This window comes from Halichoerus grypus, chromosome 2 (genome assembly GCF_964656455.1).
Source record: "Halichoerus grypus chromosome 2, mHalGry1.hap1.1, whole genome shotgun sequence".
In the NCBI taxonomy this organism is placed as follows: Eukaryota; Metazoa; Chordata; class Mammalia; order Carnivora; family Phocidae; genus Halichoerus; species Halichoerus grypus.
This window is the reverse complement of record NC_135713.1, coordinates 192,957,476-192,976,190: the sequence shown is the minus strand read 5'-3', so window position 1 is coordinate 192,976,190 and position 18,715 is coordinate 192,957,476. Positions and strand designations below refer to the sequence as shown.

At 56.8% G+C, this 18,715-nt stretch overlaps 1 protein-coding gene across 10 annotated transcripts in view; it reads right to left on the bottom strand.

Annotated features, from left to right (window-relative positions):
- Window positions 1–4,150: 4,150 nt before the first annotated feature.
- Window positions 4,151–18,715, bottom strand: part of MAPT (microtubule associated protein tau) — a 94,550-nt gene continuing 79,985 nt past the window's right edge. For 6 of the 10 annotated variants that reach the window (XM_078065860.1, XM_078065857.1, XM_078065858.1 and 3 more), the window contains 4 exons: window positions 13,088–13,180; window positions 9,554–9,635; window positions 8,036–8,148; window positions 4,151–4,675 (listed from right to left, as the gene is read on the bottom strand). In XM_078065860.1, coding sequence (XP_077921986.1) covers window positions 4,460–4,675; window positions 8,036–8,148; window positions 9,554–9,635; window positions 13,088–13,180 — 504 coding nt within the window. In that variant the 3' untranslated portion in view covers window positions 4,151–4,459. The remainder of the gene's footprint in view (window positions 4,676–8,035; window positions 8,149–9,553; window positions 9,636–13,087; window positions 13,181–18,715) is intronic. The other 4 variants (XM_078065859.1, XM_036103118.2, XM_036103115.2 and 1 more) reach the window with 1 other exon arrangement.

The following is an 18,715-nucleotide window of genomic DNA, read 5'->3' as shown; positions in this document are numbered from 1 at the left end:
TGCAATTTTGTATGAAGACCTAAGGGTTCCTTGTTAGGACGTTGACCTAATTACTAAATAATACAACAGGTTACGGTTTTCTGTTTCGGTTTTCTTTGTGGCATTGCTGAGGGCTACCTGGTGTCCCAGTCCTGATGTAGCAGACCTCTTCCCCCACCTAAGTAAGGACCCAAAGGGGAGAGGAAGCCGCTCCGTAAGCCATTCACTCAGCTGGCTGGCCGGCCTAGGGACAGAAGACTCTCTCCTCCGCCTAGCCCAGCCTCGGCAGGTCGCAGTATGCGGGCGCGGGTCTGACGGGCTCGGAGGTCAGCCCCACGGGTACTGCCCTTTGAGTTGGACCGGGATGGTTGGCGAGCAGCAGAGTCGGAGAATCAACTCAGAATGAAGAAGTCTGAGGACTCCTCTTGCACCTCCAGGGCTCTGGAGAGAGCTGCTAAATTCTGATGTCCAGGTTTTAGCAACCGTGACATTCCTGTTCCGAGCCAAATTCTCAGGTTGGGAAAAGACTCGCAAATCCTACATCCTGAATCATCTTCTGCTTCGAATCCACGCACAGAGACCTTACTTAATCAGTAATAACTTTATTTCCAAATTCACTTTTACAGCAACAATCAGTGTAAATCATTTGTTAAAACACACAATACACCATAGGGACATTCACAGACAGGAAGCTAAGCTAAGATGGTTTCATGTCCCTCCCCCCACCCTCAAAATTACCGAAGAAATCGTGGGACTTGCAAGTGCCAGAAGTTGTCCTGCCCAACACTGCAAATTCACGGGGCGAAGTCCATTAGGAGGGGAGACTCTGGGCCGGTGCCCAGGGTAACCCTTTTCATAGCTGAAGAGAAACCAGAAGTCTCGAAGCCTCAGACCCATAGATGGAACAAGCTGACCACCTCCACCCTCGTCCCCACCTGTTGGCTTTACTTGGGGACAGATAAAAGACGGTGAAGGAGGAGCTCTTGGCAGCTGCCGGAGGACAGGCTGCGTGTCCGGAGCTGGTGGGAAAGGTGACACGGAGGGGCCAGCGCCTTAGATGGAAGGGTGCCAGGGCCTGTGGGAGGCAGGGCTGCGGGCCTGGGGGTCCCCGAGAGAGAGGGCAGCTGTACGTCCAGGCTCCTGCACGAGCCTTGCTGCCGGCACCGGGCTGGGCGGGGGACAGGCGAGCCGGCAGCCTGCTGCCCTGGGGAACCCTGTCCGTGGAGAGGCGAGACCCCAGGGACCTCTAGCAAACAGCTGATCTGAAGAAAAGGGTTACAAGGCGGTTGAACTGCTGCCCTCCAAGACTTCCCTCTGCCCGTGGTAACTATCTTACAGGGTCCTCCCCCCTCCCCCCAGAAGCACGACAAGCAAACAGGATACAGTCTCCGCATTGAAGTCAAGTTAAATGGAACTACTGATAAGTGAGTGGAGGGCTCGAAGGGACCAGGCATACAGCACAGCCTGTCTGGGACGCCCGAGGGACACTGACTGTGGAGGTGGGGGGATGGGGGTGGCAGAGTGCCCAGCCCTCGGGGGCTGCGGGGCGGGGGGATTGTCCTCGTTCAGGGTCACGAGCCAGCATCCCTTTGCAGTCCCCCTGGCAGCACTGACCCTCCCACCCTAAACCATGATCTCTAGGCCGCCCCCAGTAGACCGGCCCACCGGGCAGATCCCAGACCCCTCCGAGCAAGGCCCTCAGAATAAGGTCTGGAAGAGCAGGGCTCAGCAACTGCAGAAAGCGGCAGCCCGAGTCCCTGGCGGTGAGGAGGGGCCGCGTGTCCAAGAGCTACCAACCCTGAACCCCATTTCCCTTCTCTGCCTCAGGACCCTTCTAAGGGCAGCTGGGGCTCAAAGCGGTGGAGAGCCTCACGGTGGCCGGTTCTGGGCCCAGATGATTCCTTGCACGGAAACCCCGGCTGCAGCCGAAGCGCCCGGCCCTGGACTCCCAGCAGCCCCCAGGGTTGCCGGAGCCGGGGCCCGAGGTTGCCGAATTTCTTTACAGCGATTCTCTACGAAGGCGGTTCCCTTTTCCCCGTGGGGGCAGGCGGGGCCCCGACCGCGGCTTCGGGCCGCGTGTCTCCCGACTCGTCAGCGCCCTGCGATCGGGCAGCTCGGGCTCCCGGGGCTCCTCCGGCGCAGGCCGTCCGCGCAGGCGCGGGGACAGCTTGCGGTGGGACCCCGGGCTGAGAGGGGCTGCGGGCCTCTGCCCTGCTGGCACTGGGTTCCGAGACCCTCTCTCAGGGTTGCTGTGACCGGGAGGGCCATCTTCCTGCGGCCAAGCAGGCCGGCCACGCGCTCCGCCCCGACAGAGGGAACCCCCGGCGGGGCCGCGAGGGGGCGCCGTAGCTCCCGGCCTTCCTCGGAGCTCAGGGCCGTCGGATGTCACAATCTGGTCTCGGGTGGGTCCCAGGTGCTGTGAAAGCCTTTCCAATCCGAAGGCCCCAGCAGGGTGGAGCCACACTGGCCCCCTGGAGCCGAGCCCCAGTGTGGGGGTGGGGGTGGGGGGGGGGAGACATCTAGGACCCCCACGGGGGTGGGTTAGAAACCTCTTCACAAGCATTTCCAGATACATGCGTCCTTTTTTTTTTTTTTCCTTTTCATTATCATAGTCTGGTGAATCCAAGCATAAACAGATCCGACTACAAGGCGACAGGGTGCAGACGGGGAGGGAAAGGCGACGTCTATGTATATGTCAGCTGCTGCGGCAGGACAGACGGCACTGCTTCCAGCTGGGACGGGCCGACGAACCGTTTCCGAGGGGGGTGCTCCCCTTCCGGGGGGTCCGCATGGTGCGGGGGGAGGGCAGGCGGTGGCCGGGCTCTCTCAGAGGCTGGCGGTCACAAGCTTGGGCGCAAGTGGGGGGACGTGGGGCGGGGGTGGGGGCAGTGTGGTCCTGCCCTGGGGGCCTCGCCTGCCTGTCCTGGTGCCACCTCTGGAACCGGGACAGCCAACCTAGCTGCCAGCTCAGCTCAGGAAGGGGGCCAGGCCCTCTGGGAGGAAAAGGCTCTCCGAGTCAACAAGGCAAAAACATCCCGGGTCATCGCTGAGCCCACCCTGGCCCACGTCTGTGAGGAGAGGCGGGGGGTAAGGAACTGAGGCAGGTCGTCAGCTTCGTGGGGGCCGCGCCAGCTGGTGAGTAGAACCGAAGCCAAGAGCCTGAGGTCTCACCGTGTGCCCGGGCTTCGCCTTCACTCGCTCACACCCCGCAGAGGAGAGCAGGAGCCTCCCGCATCCAATGTCTGAGAAGGGGCGTGGTGAGGCTGGGGACTCGGGACAGCGTGACATAATGGGGACAGGCAGTGACTGGGCTCCGCACAGCAGACACACGGGCATGGCGGGGGGTGGGGGGAGACAGGTGGCTGCAGCGGCCGTGGGAGGGGCAGGAGGCTCAGGACCCACCTGCCGGAGTCCCGCACGCTCCCGAGACGCCCGAGGCCCAGGCTTGGGAACAGGCGGATGCCCCCAAGAGGCACGAGTCCTTACAAAGAGAACTGGTTAGCCCTAAAGTCCCAGGTCGGTGAGGTGGCCAAAACCGTGGCTGCAGTTCCAACCTTCAGAACTCAATAAAACGGGGTTTCCGTGGGGCCGAGGGAAGCCCCTCAGCTCAGGACCCCCACCCTGCAGGGAGGGAGAAAGAGGCCAGCACTGGGGACATCAAGGTCAGGCTTCTCTGAGGAAGTGATCGCAGGGTGCCACCCTCCCGCCAACCGTCCCTTCACGGTATGGGAGGGACCGGAGCCCTTCTCCAGAGGGTGGCACCCTGGCCCGCAGCGGACCCCGGGCCACCAAGCACAGGAGGCCACTTGGTCCAAGTTTGCTGCGGGCGGCAGGGGCAGTTGGCCCTTCCTGCTGCCCTTCCAGGAGGAGGACAGCGGCTCCTCCCCACCCAGCACCTCTCACCCCCTCCCACCTCTCCCTTCTGCCCTCTGCCCCCCCACCCCCCGCCCAGCCTCTCCCCTCCCCTCCCCTCCCCTCCCCACCCGCCCCCGCCCCAACAAGGTTGACATCGGCCTGCGGCTCCAACATGGCACCCCGGGTTCAAATCCTTTGTTGCTGCCGCTGCCCCTGCGACACCCCCAGGATGGAGCAGAGCAGGGGCGCCCCCAGTCCCTCGAGATGCCCCAGAAGCAGCTTTCAGAGCCTCTCCTCCCTCCTCTACTCAGAGGGGAAAAAAAAAGAATCAAAAGTAATTGCCCAAGGAAATGTTGGGTGTGGCCATCTTTTTAAATGTTTTTAAAAATATTTTATTGTTACGAGCCCACCCATCAATTTGGAAAGATGAAATTTGCTCTTTTGCCCCGTCACTGATTTTGAAGTCCCGAGCCAGAGCCGAGCGACAGAAGCAGGTTAAGTGATTAACCGATGAACCGGTCTGAGGAGCAGCTGGGGGAGGGCAGAGGGCGAAGGGCCAGATCATTATTCTTTTTTTTTCCACACTCTCTCCTCTCCACGATTATTGACCGCCCCGGGGGCCTGATCACAAACCCTGCTTGGCCAGGGAGGCGGACACTTCGTCGGCTAGCGTGGCGAGCTGGGGCGAGTCTACCATGTCGATGCTGCCCGTGGAGGACACGTTGCTGAGGTGCCGCGGAGACGTGTCCCCGGACACCACGGGCGACTTGTACACGATCTCCGCCCCGTGGTCGGTCTTGGCTTTGGCATTCTCGCGGAAGGTCAGCTTGTGGGTTTCGATCTGCAAGAGAGGAGGCGAGGGAAGGCGAGTGAAGCCACAGAAAGGCGGGCAAGCCCGGCCTGCCCACGGGCCCGGGGTGGGAGGGAGCCGTGGTGCGGGCGGGCGGGCTGTGTGATCACCTTCCCGGAGGGGCCACCTGCGCACGGCTCCCGCGTCACCTGCCTGCCGGCCACCCGCTTCCCTTCTCCGGATGCAGTGACCGGCGTTCGCTTCTTGTGTGTCCTTCCAGAGATGCCCACACGTGTGCAAGCCCGTGGGATGTATGAAGTGTGTCTGTATATTTAATACACATGGTGACAGTATCCACATGCTTTACGCTTCGGCGTTTCGACCTAATACCTTCCTTTATCGGCACCCGCTTTCCCCGATGCGTGCTGCCGGCGGCGAGGATTCCGTCGCCCTGTACCAAAACGCACCTGCTCCCCAGGCGGGTATCCGCGCCGTCCCCGCCTTTGCCTGTCACAAACAGCGCCGTGTCTGAATACCCGCGTGTGCACAGCATTTCACACGCAGGGAAACGTATCCTGGGAGCGGAACGGCTGGTGGGTCAAAAGGCATGTGCGTTTGATTTATAGATACTACCAAGTTGCACAGGAGAGCGTGAAGGATGGGGCGCCTGCGTGGCTCAGTCGGTGAAGCGTCTGCCTTTGGTCCTGGGTCCTGGGATCAAGTCCCACGTCAGGCTCCCTGCTCGGCGGGGGGTGGGGGGGTGTCTGTTTCTCCCTCTACCCCACCCCCCTGCTTGTGCTCTCTCTCTCTCAAATAAATAAATACAATCTTTAAAAAAAAATAAAAAGCATGAAGGAGGAGCCGGAGAGGAGTAAGGGACAGCCCCAGAGTCACTGCTGGCTAGCCAGGAGCCACACACATTCCTCTCCTCGCCAGTGATGGGGGGGTTTGGAGGTGGCCGCAGCTGTGGGCAGCCCTGGAAGGTGGGCTAGAAATCCTGACGTGACGAAGTCCTTTTTCAAGTACAGAAACGATGACATAGCCAGGGGTCCAGAGGTCTTTGCTCCACAGGATGCCTGGGACACTCAAAGCATTTGCTAGAGATGTGAGCAGTTCGTAATAATTCCGGATGAGCCCTGAAGTGGTGGACACAGGAATTCCCTACTCTTTTGGACCCTGGAACCGTTGTGCATCCGGTGAAGCCAGGAAAATGTACACACAGGCAGGCATGCGCTCACCCACCCACAATTCTTCCACATGATTTCAGGAGTCCGTGGACCAAGGGGTGAAGAGTCCCCGTTGCAGGGGGCTTGAATGTGGGTGTAATGAAAAACCAGGCTCCCATGTAAGCTCTACGCTTATTTTGTCCATTTTGGTGCAGTGCTTTGCAAAAAGAGCCTTTCGGTATCACTGTATTCGAAAGGCCGTGGGGACGTAAGCTTTGATAAGAGCATTAATGTTGGTATCTTGTAGAAAAAAGTGATAGGGTCCTGGAAATGTCCCCAAATCTCCCAAACTGGAAGCAGCTCTGGCGGCAGGGGTCTTGTGCTCCACTATGTGTCAGCAGTTTTGCTCATCATGTCAGGACATGGGGGACTGAATACGAGGGGACTCTCTGGGATCAAGACAGTGTCTTCTGGGTGGTGGGCAGGCCCACCCTTTCTGAGCCGGCACAGAGGTGAGTTAAAACAGAAGTTCACACTCAGGCCTGACTCTGACTCACATTCTTAGACGGCTACAAAGTACCAGGAATCTTCTAGAACATGGTCTCATTTGGGTCTCCCCACCACCCTGGGATGTGGATATTTCTGTCCATTTTGCTGACGAAGAAATGAGCCGAGAGCACTTGTCCATCCTGCCCAGGGTCACAGCTCCAAGCAGAGTCAAACCCAGAGCTTTGCTCAGGACATAGAAGCTTCCAGAGATGGGCGGAGACCTTCCCTCACCCAGGGAGTCAGCAATGCCCGGGCCTTAAACCAGTAAGGGGGCAGGTGACAGAAGCTAGCAGAGCCGCTGGGCTTTTGCCGAGAACCTTCTCCACGGCCCCAGAGAACTGGGCCCTTCCTCACTTCCCCTGAGGCACACAGCCTCCAGGACCCTCTCTGACTAGGGACCCAGGGACGGAGAAGAATTCCTGCACCTCGGAAGCCGAGTTTCGGGAACCTCTTCAGGTCCACCTTGGGGTCAGGGGACTGCATGGGGCACTGTGGGGAGCCAGAGAGCACAGGGCCATCCAAGGGCCCGTGCCCTGTCCTCCGCTCCAGCCCACCACCCTTCGGGGAGCTCATCTGGGGGTGGGGTGTGTCCCCGGGCCTGAGTCTGCAGCCTCTGCTTTAAGCTATCCCGGGGGGGCTTCTCCAAAACTGACCATTGGGCTTTCACCTCAAACACAACATGGGGTGTGTCTATCGAGAAGGCCCGGCGATGAGCCCGACGGGGGGCAGGGGGGCTCCGATTGGCCCTGGGGGCTCCCCGCTGCCGCCCTGCCCAGCGTGTTGTGCCGGCTGCCACTTCCAACCAGCCGGGCCACCTCGGGCAGCACCCTTTCTCACGCTGGGTCGGGTCTCAGAGTCTGTGCCCATTCTGGAACCCCCCTTCTCCTCCCACCACAGCTCTGTCAGCTGCTGGGAGGCACTACAAACTGGTAGATGAGCCATTTCCAGAACTTCATGGCAGGCGTGGGTGGGAGCCCCCCAGAGGGTGCTTTGGCTGCAGTTCTGCAAAAGAGGAAACGTGCAGCCGCGAGCCCACATCCTGTGATGCGCCCAGAGGGAGCCTGCTCAGGGCCACACGCATCCCCGTGTCCCCCTCCCCCGCGCTCACACAGTGAGACCCGGAGGCTCAAGAACCTGCGGGGATCGCCGAGATCCTCGGGCCAGCAGCCTCCCCGTGGACGTTTCCGTGCCAGACAGGCAGGGGCTCCGCAGGAACCTGGATTTCGGCAGCACTGTTTTGCTCTAACTGCCTAGTGACCCATTTAGAAAATTAGGTTATGTTCCCATGACTTGTTCGTGGTGCACTGGGGCGGGCTCTGGGGCTGGCTACCTCCTTCTGCGGATGCTTGCCAACCACGGGGCCGAATGCTGTCACCGAGGACAGCGGTTCTCACCTTTAACTGCCCGGCAGAATCCCCTGGGGGCTTTAGAAGCTCCAGGTGCCCAGGTGGCACCTGAGACCCATCAGAGTCTCCAGGTCGGGCCCGGGCATCAAATCTGGTAAAGCTCCCAGGTGACTGCAATGGGCAGCGAAGGCCGAGACTCACGGTCCTGGGGGCTGCTGAGAATCCACATCAAGCCGATCAAGACAGGCCCCTCAGCTTTCCTCCCCTGGAAAACTGGACCAGGCTTGTCCACTCCACTCCATTCACAGCCACATCCAAATGCAGCCTCCTCCCCACCCTGCCCCCTTTACCTTTTTATTCCCTCCGCCAGGGACATGGGTGATGTTGTCCAGGGACCCGATCTTCGACTGGACTCTGTCCTTGAAGTCCAGCTTCTCAGATTTTACTTCCACCTGGCCACCCCCTGAAACACAATGCACACAGCACACCGCGCCTTGAAGGAGGGCGGAGCACGTGACGCCAGGTAGACGCCGGTCTCTCCGAGTAGGTAAAACTATCCTTCATTTAGAAGGTGCTCTGGGCCCAAGTAAGCCCTTCCAGAGGGCTTCACAACAGTTTGTTCCATCTCTCTCATCAAGGTGTGCATCCAATATTTGCTCAACAAACACCTCCTCTTTCTTTAATGCACAGGTCAATGACAGCTCAGTCCAGGAGGAGTGGTTCCACACTCTAAACTGGCTGGCTTCCAAAGAGTGAAGTCCTTCTATGTCAACATCCTGTAAGACACAGCCCTGCAAGATCTCGGAATGAAACTAAATGGCAAAATGCACCCTAACCGAGGAAGGGGCCTGACCCTTCTCCCTCCTCGGACACTCAGTGCCGAGCCCAAGCATGGGGGACACAGCCTGAGGAAGAGACAAACAGCATTCTTTTCTGGAGAAAGGATAAATCCACCCAAGAAGGGTGCTCCCAGCATGGTAGGATGATGGCACCAGGTGAGGGATGGTTTTCACTGGGAGAGACTAAACCCCCACGACATGTCCCAACGAAGCCAGAACCTGACGAGACACATTCTGGACTATGTTTCTGCCAACCTTCTCTCCCCACGGGAACACTTCAAGTAAAGGTTCTGCTCTGAAATCAGGCTTAAGGCAGAAGCCCCTGCTCTGGACTCCCAGGCAGGAGTTAAGATTCTAGACCAGCGCTGGACAATACGGAAGCCACCAGCCACGTGTAGCTACTTAAATTTTAATTAATAAAAAAAATTAGTTCATTTCGTCAACTGCACTAGCCACATTTCCAGTGTTCAACAGCCACACGTGGTTGGTGGCTACCATACTGGACAGAGCAGGTCGAGAATATTCCCGTCACCGCGGAGAGAAATCTACAGGTAGCTCTGGTTTCTACACGGTGTGGGACGGGGAGGAGAAAGGTAAGCACGGCAGAGCGCCAACAGTATTTTCTGTTAAAACAAAGTCACAGCAGGAGCACGGCAATGGCTGGTGAAGTGTCCCCCCCACCCCCATGTCAGCCGGGGACCAAACCGGAACAATCCACAAGCCAGCCTCCAGGAGCCAGATCAGGCCCTCCCCCAGCTCCAGAGGCCCTACGTGCACCCGCTCGGAGAACCACGACTTAGGGTTTAGGCCCAGCATCTGCCCTCCGTCCTCGCTTTGCCTTGGCCAGCATGGCGCCCGGCTCAGAAGCGAGACAGGGCAGCCACCCCTCCAGGGGCCCAGCAAGTCCCACCTCCAACGCTCCCCTCGTCAGCCCGTCCCCTGCATCCTTCCCAGCCACTTCAGGAGAAGCCCCCCGCCACCCCCGGCCGGTCCCGCCCTCCCCCGCTTCCCGCCTTCTGCAAGGGCTACCTGGCTTATGATGGATGTTGCCTAATGAGCCACACTTGGAGGTCACCTTGCTCAGGTCCACTGGTTTGTACACTATTTGCACCTGGAGGTGAGAGAGGATGAGCGAGAGACAAAGAATAAAACAGGATGATTTCACTGTGGCCGGAACACCATGAAAAGCAGCTGTGTCAGTCAGATCAGGCCCTGCTGGGGACAGTGCTTCCTGTCGCCCCAAGGAACACACCCTCTCCATGGTGGGAAAATGTACTGTTGGACTTCTGCCAACCCCGCCCCGCAGGGAGTCGGGTCTTCACACAATAACTGTGGGACTGGAGTGCCCTCCATCCCTCAGGGGAAAACAGGGAGACTCTGTCATGGGGCAGGGCCCACACTGCTGGTTTCGGTCCCTCTTCCCTGACATGACACGGACATCACATTCAGTGGGGACAAAGCAAGAAGGGATCAGCACGGTCCATTTGTGCCACATTTAGAAAATCTTGTTGGAAAAGCAAGGAAGCTAGGTCTGCTGGTCGCTGGGCCTCAGAGAGGAGCGGGCGGAGCAGGGTTGATGGGTGGGCTTTCTCCCAGGACAGCCTCCCACAAACCCTAGCACTACAGTGAGCACGGTGACAGCAAGCGGGACCCAGAGCCGTTAGGTAACTCGGCGGGAAGAGCCAGCCAGCACCTGGACACACAGTGTGCTGGACATTTCGGTTCTGTAGCCCAGGGAGCAAAGCGACAGGAACTGGGTAGGCAGCACAGAGGAACCCGCTGGGACACACACAGGTAGGGGAGACCTCAGGGCTCCTCAGAACCAGCTGAGGGCCCAGCATATGGCTTGGCCACACCGCCCACCCTCCGGAGGGGGCGACGGCCCCTGAGCAGCCCACCAATCCCAGCCCAAGACCCAGCTCCCTGGAGGGGGCACACCCACAGGCTCCACCACCTCCCCCCTCTGGCCACATAGCCATGGCTGGGAGAGGGTCCCTGGATGGTCACTGATGGACACTTCCCAGAGCCTCCAGCAGCCACCTGTGTGAGGCCACCTGTGGGTACAAGAGGCCAGTCACCGTGGAGTGGGGAGTTGGCTCCCACTCTCTGCCCCCGGACTGACCCAGGAGAGAGATGGCCTGGAGCCAGAGAGCCAGAAAAAGGGGGACATCTACTCCTGTCTAAATCATCTGGAACAATTCCAAATTAATGAAAATCGTGCTGGCATTTGCCATTTATTGATGGAGAGTTGAGGCCGACAGGTACCCATGGGCTGTGGGGGGGTGTGCAGTGAGGCGAGGGGTGTGCCTCTCGGCGCCCCGCGCAGCCCGCGCCTGTGAGGGTGAGCAGGTGGGGAAGGAACGATTCGGAGGGAGTCCAGCCTGGGAGACAGCGCGTGCTGCGCGGGGCGCCGAGAGGCGGGGAAGGGGCTAGGGGGCTCCTCCTGGCATGAGGGAGAAGTAAATGCTGTGAGCCAGCCTTCCTTCTTTCCCCTCAGCCTGGATGAGGGAACAGGGAGTGAAGGGGAAGGCGTGGAGAAGGAGGAACCGGGACTGGCGGAGGGAAAAGGATTGCTTGAGGGTAGGAGCCAGGGCAGGGGAGGTGAGGCGGACTGGAGGCTGGGGAGAGGAGGCCAGGCCCAGAGCCAGCCAGGAGGTGGGGAGGATCCCGAGATGGACAAGGAGCACGGCCTGCCTGCTGGGCAGTCACCACCGGGCTCGGGAAGAGAGAGCAGCCAGCCAGATGCTGGGGCCCAGGCCAGCGGTCTAGCACCCCCAGAACACCTGGAGCTGCTTGGAGCCCCCCAGCCACCTTCCACCAGGAGAAGCGCTTTCTGTGAAGGCTCCTATTGCAAAGGACCATGCTCAGGGCCAGCCTGAGAAATCCTGGGGCTCCCAGGTCATATAGGCTGGCTGTAGATGGGCAGAGAGCGCAGGCCAGACGGGGTGTGTGTGTGTGTGTGTGTGTGCGCGCGCGTGCGTGCACGCGCCCCCGAGGAAGTCCCCTGATGCCCTGGGCATTGCCAGCAGCCATGGGAAGCTACTGTCTCCCCAAAACTCACGCCTGGAGGAGCGGTCTGCCGGCTGCGGCCCCCTGGACCCCACAGCTTAGGCCTGCCCCGCACGCCCGCCACCGGTGACTAGACCGGCGTCAGCAGAGAGCACGTGGCCTTCCTCCTCCGCCAGAGCCCGTGACACCAGAGCACCAGGAGTCAAAGCTGACACAGCCACCCGCACTCCACCTGGAGCCCGGGGGGCGTGGCTGGTCCCCACACCTTCTCTTGGCTTCTGGGAGCAGTGGGACGGGACAGCGGGGACCGGGGACACAGAGGGGACACGGAGCAGACACCGGTGGGGAAGCGTTACCGAAGCGCATGCAGCAGCGGTGGGAAAGCACACGCTAGTCCCGGGGACAAGCGGCGGGATCCAGGTGCTCAGCAGCACATTGCAAGAATAAACCTGGGCGGGGGGGCTGGACGCAGGGGTGCGGGCCCGGGCTGGGCACGTTCTGGAGGGAGAGCCTGCCCAGGGCTACCACCTTCCCCCTGGCACCACCAGCCGGGAGTGAGATCCCTGCTCTCAGAAACCGTCCCCCCACGGGGGGGGGGAGGGGACCTCAAAGGGGCTCGGCCCTCTCCCTGCGGTGTGTTTAAAGGTGGGCTGCCAGCCAACTGAGAGGCGGGGGAGGGGGCCGGGGTGAAGGGGCGCCCCACCTCCAGACGCCCCCACTGTGAGTGGCCACGGAGCGGCCGGAGGGTAACAGCAGAGTTGACCGAGTGCGTGGGTAAGAAGTGAGGATGCCAGCCCCAAATCTCAGGCCCTCACCCACTGGGAACACCAGGAGTCCCCAGGACATTTGGAGGAAGCCAAATCTAAAAGGGTGCAAAGCCGCGTTTCTCTGTCAACCCCCGACCGCTGTAGGCAGGGTCCCCTGGTGCACTGTTTGGGGCTCTTTTGCACCTGATCTGCCAGCGGCGGGGACTGGTTTTACACCCGAGCCCGGGCTTAGGGATCTGCTCATCCCTTGCAAACGCAGGGGACAAACATGGGCAGAGACTGGACTTCTCCTGCCCTGAAGTAGGTCAGGAAGACGTTGTGTCTGCTTGTCAGCCCAGGTGGGCCAGCTGTCCATGGGGCTGTCAAAGTGAACCTGCCCCGGTGACAGGGAAGGAGGTGACAGAGCCCAGTCCCCAGCACTGCCACCTTCAGCCCAACCTCACGCAGGCTGTGGGGCTTCCAGGAGCCTGTGGTGGGCGGTGGGTGGCACCGACCAGGGCTATTATGCGGTGAGGACCTGGCCTCCAGGTCTGGGACAGAGAGGGGCTCGGTCATCTTCCCTTTACTGCCCCTGCAGCCTGCACGGGCCAGGGAACCCACGGATGCTGGGGCAGCCCTCCTAGAAGAGTGGGCACGGCTGCAGGGAGCCTGGGCTACGGGTAGGGGGGCCACAGACAGACCCCGAACCGGAGAATGGTTTATTCTCTGCAATGTCTCGCAAGTGTCCACACCCATGCTGCTGCTTACAAACCGCAGTACGGCGCAGGGAAAGTGTGAGCGTACTCACACTGCCGCCTCCTGGCACGTGTTTGATATTATCCTTTGAGCCACACTTGGACTGGACGTTGCTAAGATCCAGCTTCTTATTAATTATCTGCACCTTTGATAGCCAGAAAAAAGGATGAGTGACATACTGCACCCAGCTCCATCTACTCTGTACTAACATACTACCCTGTCTGGCTTCCGGGTGGGGAGAGGAGGCCCCAGGCTGAGGGCAGGGGGTCTGAGTCACACCTTCCCGGGGAGCTGCCCCAGGAAGGCATTCCAGAACTGTGGGTGACGGGCTCCACTTTACAGTGCTGGGCTTAGAAAGCACATCCACCGGGAGGCGATTCGCATCACCGAGGCCCCCCCCGGAGCACGTCGGAGGCCTATAAGCCGCAGCTGAGTGTCCACCAGGCTGGGATGGAGTGAGATGTGCTCAATTATGTAACTGAATGAATAAATCAAAGAAATACAAAGTCCCATCTGTGTCCTCATTCACACACCTACCAGGCCCGCCGGAACATTCACGAGAGCTTTCTGTGGCTGCCCTCAAGCCTGGGAGGCACTGAAATCACCTGCAGATTTTTTGTTTTTAAATCTCAGACCCCACCCGGACCTAGAATTAGAATCTCAGTCTCTGTGCTTCTGGAAGGCTCCCCTGGTTGCTTCGTTCGGATGCTCGCCTAGGTTTGCGAATCGCTCACCTCTCGGGGAGGACGCAGATGGCTCTACAGAGAAAGATGAATCCAGACCTCCCTCCACGTGAGATATCCCTGTTTTAGCGGTGACTGATTTCTACTCAATTTGTCTAAAAACTGAAATACACAGACAACCATGGCAGAGAGAAGGAGAGTCTGGTCTGCCTGAGCAGTGATAACATCTTTATCCCCGGGGTCTCTCCCCGCAGGAGCTCCCTGCTTGGAAACAGTGTTCCTGTTCCTCACTGAGAACAGCCACCAGCTGGAGAGCTGGAGTTCCCCAGTAAGAACCAGCACTGCTCTCTGAAATTCGGGAAACGGCACCAACCCCTCCGTTGTGGCCTCTGTGAACGGCAGGCGGGGGCCCCTGCTCCGGAGACTCGGGATCCGTGAGGGTAGCTGTGGTTGCTGGAGTCCCAGAGCCCTGGCCTGGCTCGTGGCGGGGAGAAGGGTCCCAAACTCTGACCCCAGAGCCAGAGCCAGCCCTCAAGGGGGCCGCAGGTTCTCCGCAAAACGAGGAAACGAGGACATGATGGCAAAATCTGTCCATCCCACTTTCCCGTGTTAGAACGGCCTTTCCTTTATTAAATTATTAGTTATTAAATTACATTGGTAGCAGATCATGTTTATCATTTTTAGATGTCCTTAGCCTGACAAAATAAAGACAGAGTAATCTTCTCTTGGACCCCACCCCATTTTTTCCCCTAATCTCACTGGTCTGGATCAAAACACTGGGTAAGCACACACCTGCCCCACCTTTTTCATTCTCTTCTCTGTTCCTTTAAAATAAAAAGCTATGTATTTTTTTTCTCGTTAGAAAAGTAACATAACATTATGATTTTGAAAAATATGTTTAAAAAAGCAAAAAAACAAAAGTTTTCCCACCACCCTAACACAACAATCACTTTTTGTTCTGTTCCCTTGAAGTCACAGATCTATAAATAAAACTACCATCACGTACATATAAAGGGTAGTAATTACTTACATACACTTCTATATCTTGCTTTATCAAGTACCATCACCTTCAAAGCATTTGTCTTATCTACAGTCACGAAAAGCACTATTTTAAATAGTATGTCATATTCCATTTTGTGACATCTGTGTGATCAGATACTTATTTTAAATAACAGAAACAGTCTCACCACGAACACCTTTTTGCAAGTTCTTTCCATATTATAGATTATTTTCACAGCAGAGTCCCAGAAGTAGAATTTCTGGGTCAAAGTTATAAATATTCTAAAAATTCTCAATACGACTCTCCAAGTGGCTTTCTAAAAGGGTCGGATTAATTTACCCTGTGAGCACCATCAAGAAAGTCCGTTTTGCCACATGGCTGCCAACGTCGGGCATTTTAAAGACTTGGTTTGCTTTCTTTGACTAAAATAAATGGGACTGCATTGTTGGCTTATTCTGCATTTTTTTTTTTATTATTATTACGAAGTTGCCCCTTTGCCCCCTTTTTGCTGGTAGATGTATTTTTTTCTACGAATGTTTATATCTTTATAGACTCAGATTCTTCCTTTGTCATTTCTCTGGTATTTATTTATCTATTTATTTATTTATTTTTAAGAGAGGGAGAGAGAGAGTCTGAAGCAGGCTCCATGCTCAATGTGGAGCCCAAGGCGGGGCTCGATCTCATGACCCTGAGACCATGACCTGAGCCGAAATCAAGAGTCGGATGCTTAACTGACAGAGCCCCCCAGGCGCCCCTCTTCTCTGGTTTTTAAACGTAAAAACCACTCCTCATTTAGAGGTTGGGTAAATATCTAATTCCACATCATCTTCCTCACCTGCCATGCCCGTAACTTCGTGATGAGGAGGCCATCTGAGGTCCTGAAAGGTTCAGCGACCTTCTCACATCAGGACATAACTACAGGCTCCCCACGTGACAACAGAGCTCTGCCCCAGCGGCCCTCAAGGACACTCTCTCGGTGGACGCGGAAATTCTCTTCTGGTGGCGAGGAGATGCAGTGGCCATGTCTCAGCCCAGGCTGGAGTGGGAGCAACAAGTGGGACGGGCTCTCTCACCCTGCTTCTCAAAGACTCGCTGCTGCCCCTCGGCACAATGTCTCTGAATTAGTTCATGCCATCCTCAGATTTTAAGGAGTCAGACCTGAACTCCTTCTGTGGGGATCATGTTTTACTCATCCCTTTCCACTGGTTAAGTCCCAGAAGCTGACTTGCCTGCTTTCACAAAGACACTGCGGCAGTCTAGTATTAGAAAACACACACACGCAAACACACGAAATATTAACGCAACAAAATTAAAAGGATAATGGTCAAAGAGGGAGAGGTCATCAGGACTGACAATGAGACTGCACATTACACTGAACTCCGAGCTTCCTGGAAGCCAACGCAAAACGGGAAACATGAGGAGCTACATAACTCTCTTTATCTGACAAAGAAAACTTACCAGTTTTTCAAGGAAGATAACCTGGTTTTCTCAACTAACCCTTTTAAGAACTTCACCAAATGAATTTGGCGACATTAGGCAACAACAAGATCTGCAATGTACGTAGACTTTTTTTTATGTGGCTTTTTCTTGTTCCAATCCCACACAAAAGGCAACAAGTTTTTTTGTGGGATTTGGCAGAGGCATAAGGATATTTACAAAGCAGACCTGAATTACTGTTAGTCGTCAGATAAAGTCAACACCCTTTACAGAGTGTTAGATTTACATAAGGGAGATGAAAGGGTTGGCACTGAAACTGGAATCCAGAAACTTAACTTCTCGGCTAGAGTAACATGTAGGATGTTGAGCCTTAGCTCTGAGCAGACACTGAAAATCCTCACCAAAGGAAAGAACAATGTTTTTGGAGCTCCGAATTTTGATCCAGGGGACTCACAGTCAAGGGAGAAATTCCTGCGGTCAGGGTTTGATCCAGGAGGAAAGGCTGGGGTGGCGCGGGGCTGAGGACAGCTCCACTTTGGTTTTGTCTATTTCCTTGAGGACCTGAAGCTGTCCCAAAGGCTCCCCGGGCCTTGATCTGATTCGGTGTGGGCTCAGGCTCTCGAGGTACTCCAGATGGCCCAGTCCTCCCCCCAGGAGCTCCCAGGCTGGCCCAGCATCCACCGGCCGTCCCTGGCAAAGCCTGTCTGCAGCATGGCCTGGTGCTTGCTGGGCCCAGCTTGGCTCCACTGGAGTCGACATACCTGGTGCATCTTTAAAATGACGGTATTTACACAAGATTGTTCAGAGATATAGATGCTGTGCACAGGGAGAGGTGCCCAGAGGGCCTGGGAGTTACAGGGCTGTCCCAGGGAAGAAGGGTCCCAACCTGGTTCTGCCGGGCCTGGCACCTCAGCTCAGGTTCAGCTGAGTCCCTGGCCCTGATCCAGGAGAGGCAGACTATACCAGGTACAAGCTGACTTAACTTATTCCACGTAAATGTTCTGTGTGCTTTTTACAACGAGAACTGGGACTCTGTTCACTAAATACGAATTTTAAAAATACAGTCTTCAGTGCTCCGGCGTGGAGACAGGCAGCATTCTGTTGCCATCTAGTGGCCATCTGGAATATTGCAGCCCCAGGCTCCGGAGGATGGGCGGGGGAGGGGTGGGGGGATCCTTTGGCTCTTGGTTGGTTTCTGTCCTGCCTGGGGCCCTCGCATCGCACGACTGGTCTGGACATCCTCAGAGCCACAGGCACCACCCCAGTTCTGACCAGGCGGCCTTGGCCCCAAGTGAGCTCCGTCTCTCTCCAACTCTGGATGGTCCCTGGGACCCCTGTTCTTCCCTCTGTGCTCTGCACTGAGCACAAAGAGGGATACTGAGGGCTCTCAGTGGGGTTGCATTAACCTCACGGAGCCCTCACCCGCCCTGCCTTTCAACTCTGATCCTCCCAAGCTCAGTCCCCACAACGCAGGGACCATGCGGCCTGAGGGTCCCTCCCTGTGGGCAATGCCCTCCACCACCCTCCTCCTTCTCCATTCTCTCCTGTCCTGTCAGGGCAAAGGCCCTGCTGGTTCACCACGGACCCGGCGGGGACCTCCCTCCATCGCTGGCAACCCCCCTGGGCTCTGGTGTAAACGAACACAACTCCAGCCTAAACCCTAAACCCTAAACTGGCCGCCCCAGCTGATGCCAGTTCTAGCTTAATTTTGCTTTTGCTTTGAACGTTTCCAGGGTGCGGTTTCCCTCTGTCCTCTTTCAGCCTGTGAAGCTAGCACTCTGTGCAGGGGACTGTCCTTTCAGAGACCAGATGATGGTCCCCAAAAGGGTCTGTCCTGTCTTCTCTGACTTGTGGGTGACACTTCGCATTGTGGGTGACAGTCGGTAACACAGGTGACTGTGTGGGGGGGACCTTCAGTGTGGGGGACCCTGCCCTGGTGAGGGCGGCTCTCTGCTGCATCTCCTTCCCTGGCCAACCTGTCCTCTTGCCCCCTTTTCTCTAGGCCTCGGGGGCAGGAACTCTCCGCACAGAGCTTGGCGCTCAGAGGGGACCCAGGACTGTTGAATGAATGAACAAAGGACGGGAGGAAGGAACCAGCTTTCGGTGCTATTCTCTGTCCTATTGTACTGGTTGTGTTTTCAAATTTATTTCTGCTCTTACCTTTGCATCTGCATTCTTATTTTTTGCATTCTTTTTTCCCTCCACCAAAAACATAATTGCTCTGCTGCAGCCATTTAATTTTTTTAAATAACAAAAGCATTTAAAATGATGAATTCCTTCAAAGTACAATTTAGGGGAAGCTCCACATGACATATGGTGTTTGTTACCAATGCACGCGGAAAAGGCATTCTTCACTTCCAAACTGAAGAGTACGTGACACAGGACAATTTTTTAATTCCCAAGTACTTGTGGTAATGTAGGTGATATGTACACAATCAGGTTCTGGGGCAGGACACTGAGGTAATAGACAAGTGCAATGTTTCCCTGTATTTATAGGTCTTTTTTTTTTTTTTTACAGACTATATGGATTATTGGCATAGCATCTGATAAATCCTCCGTC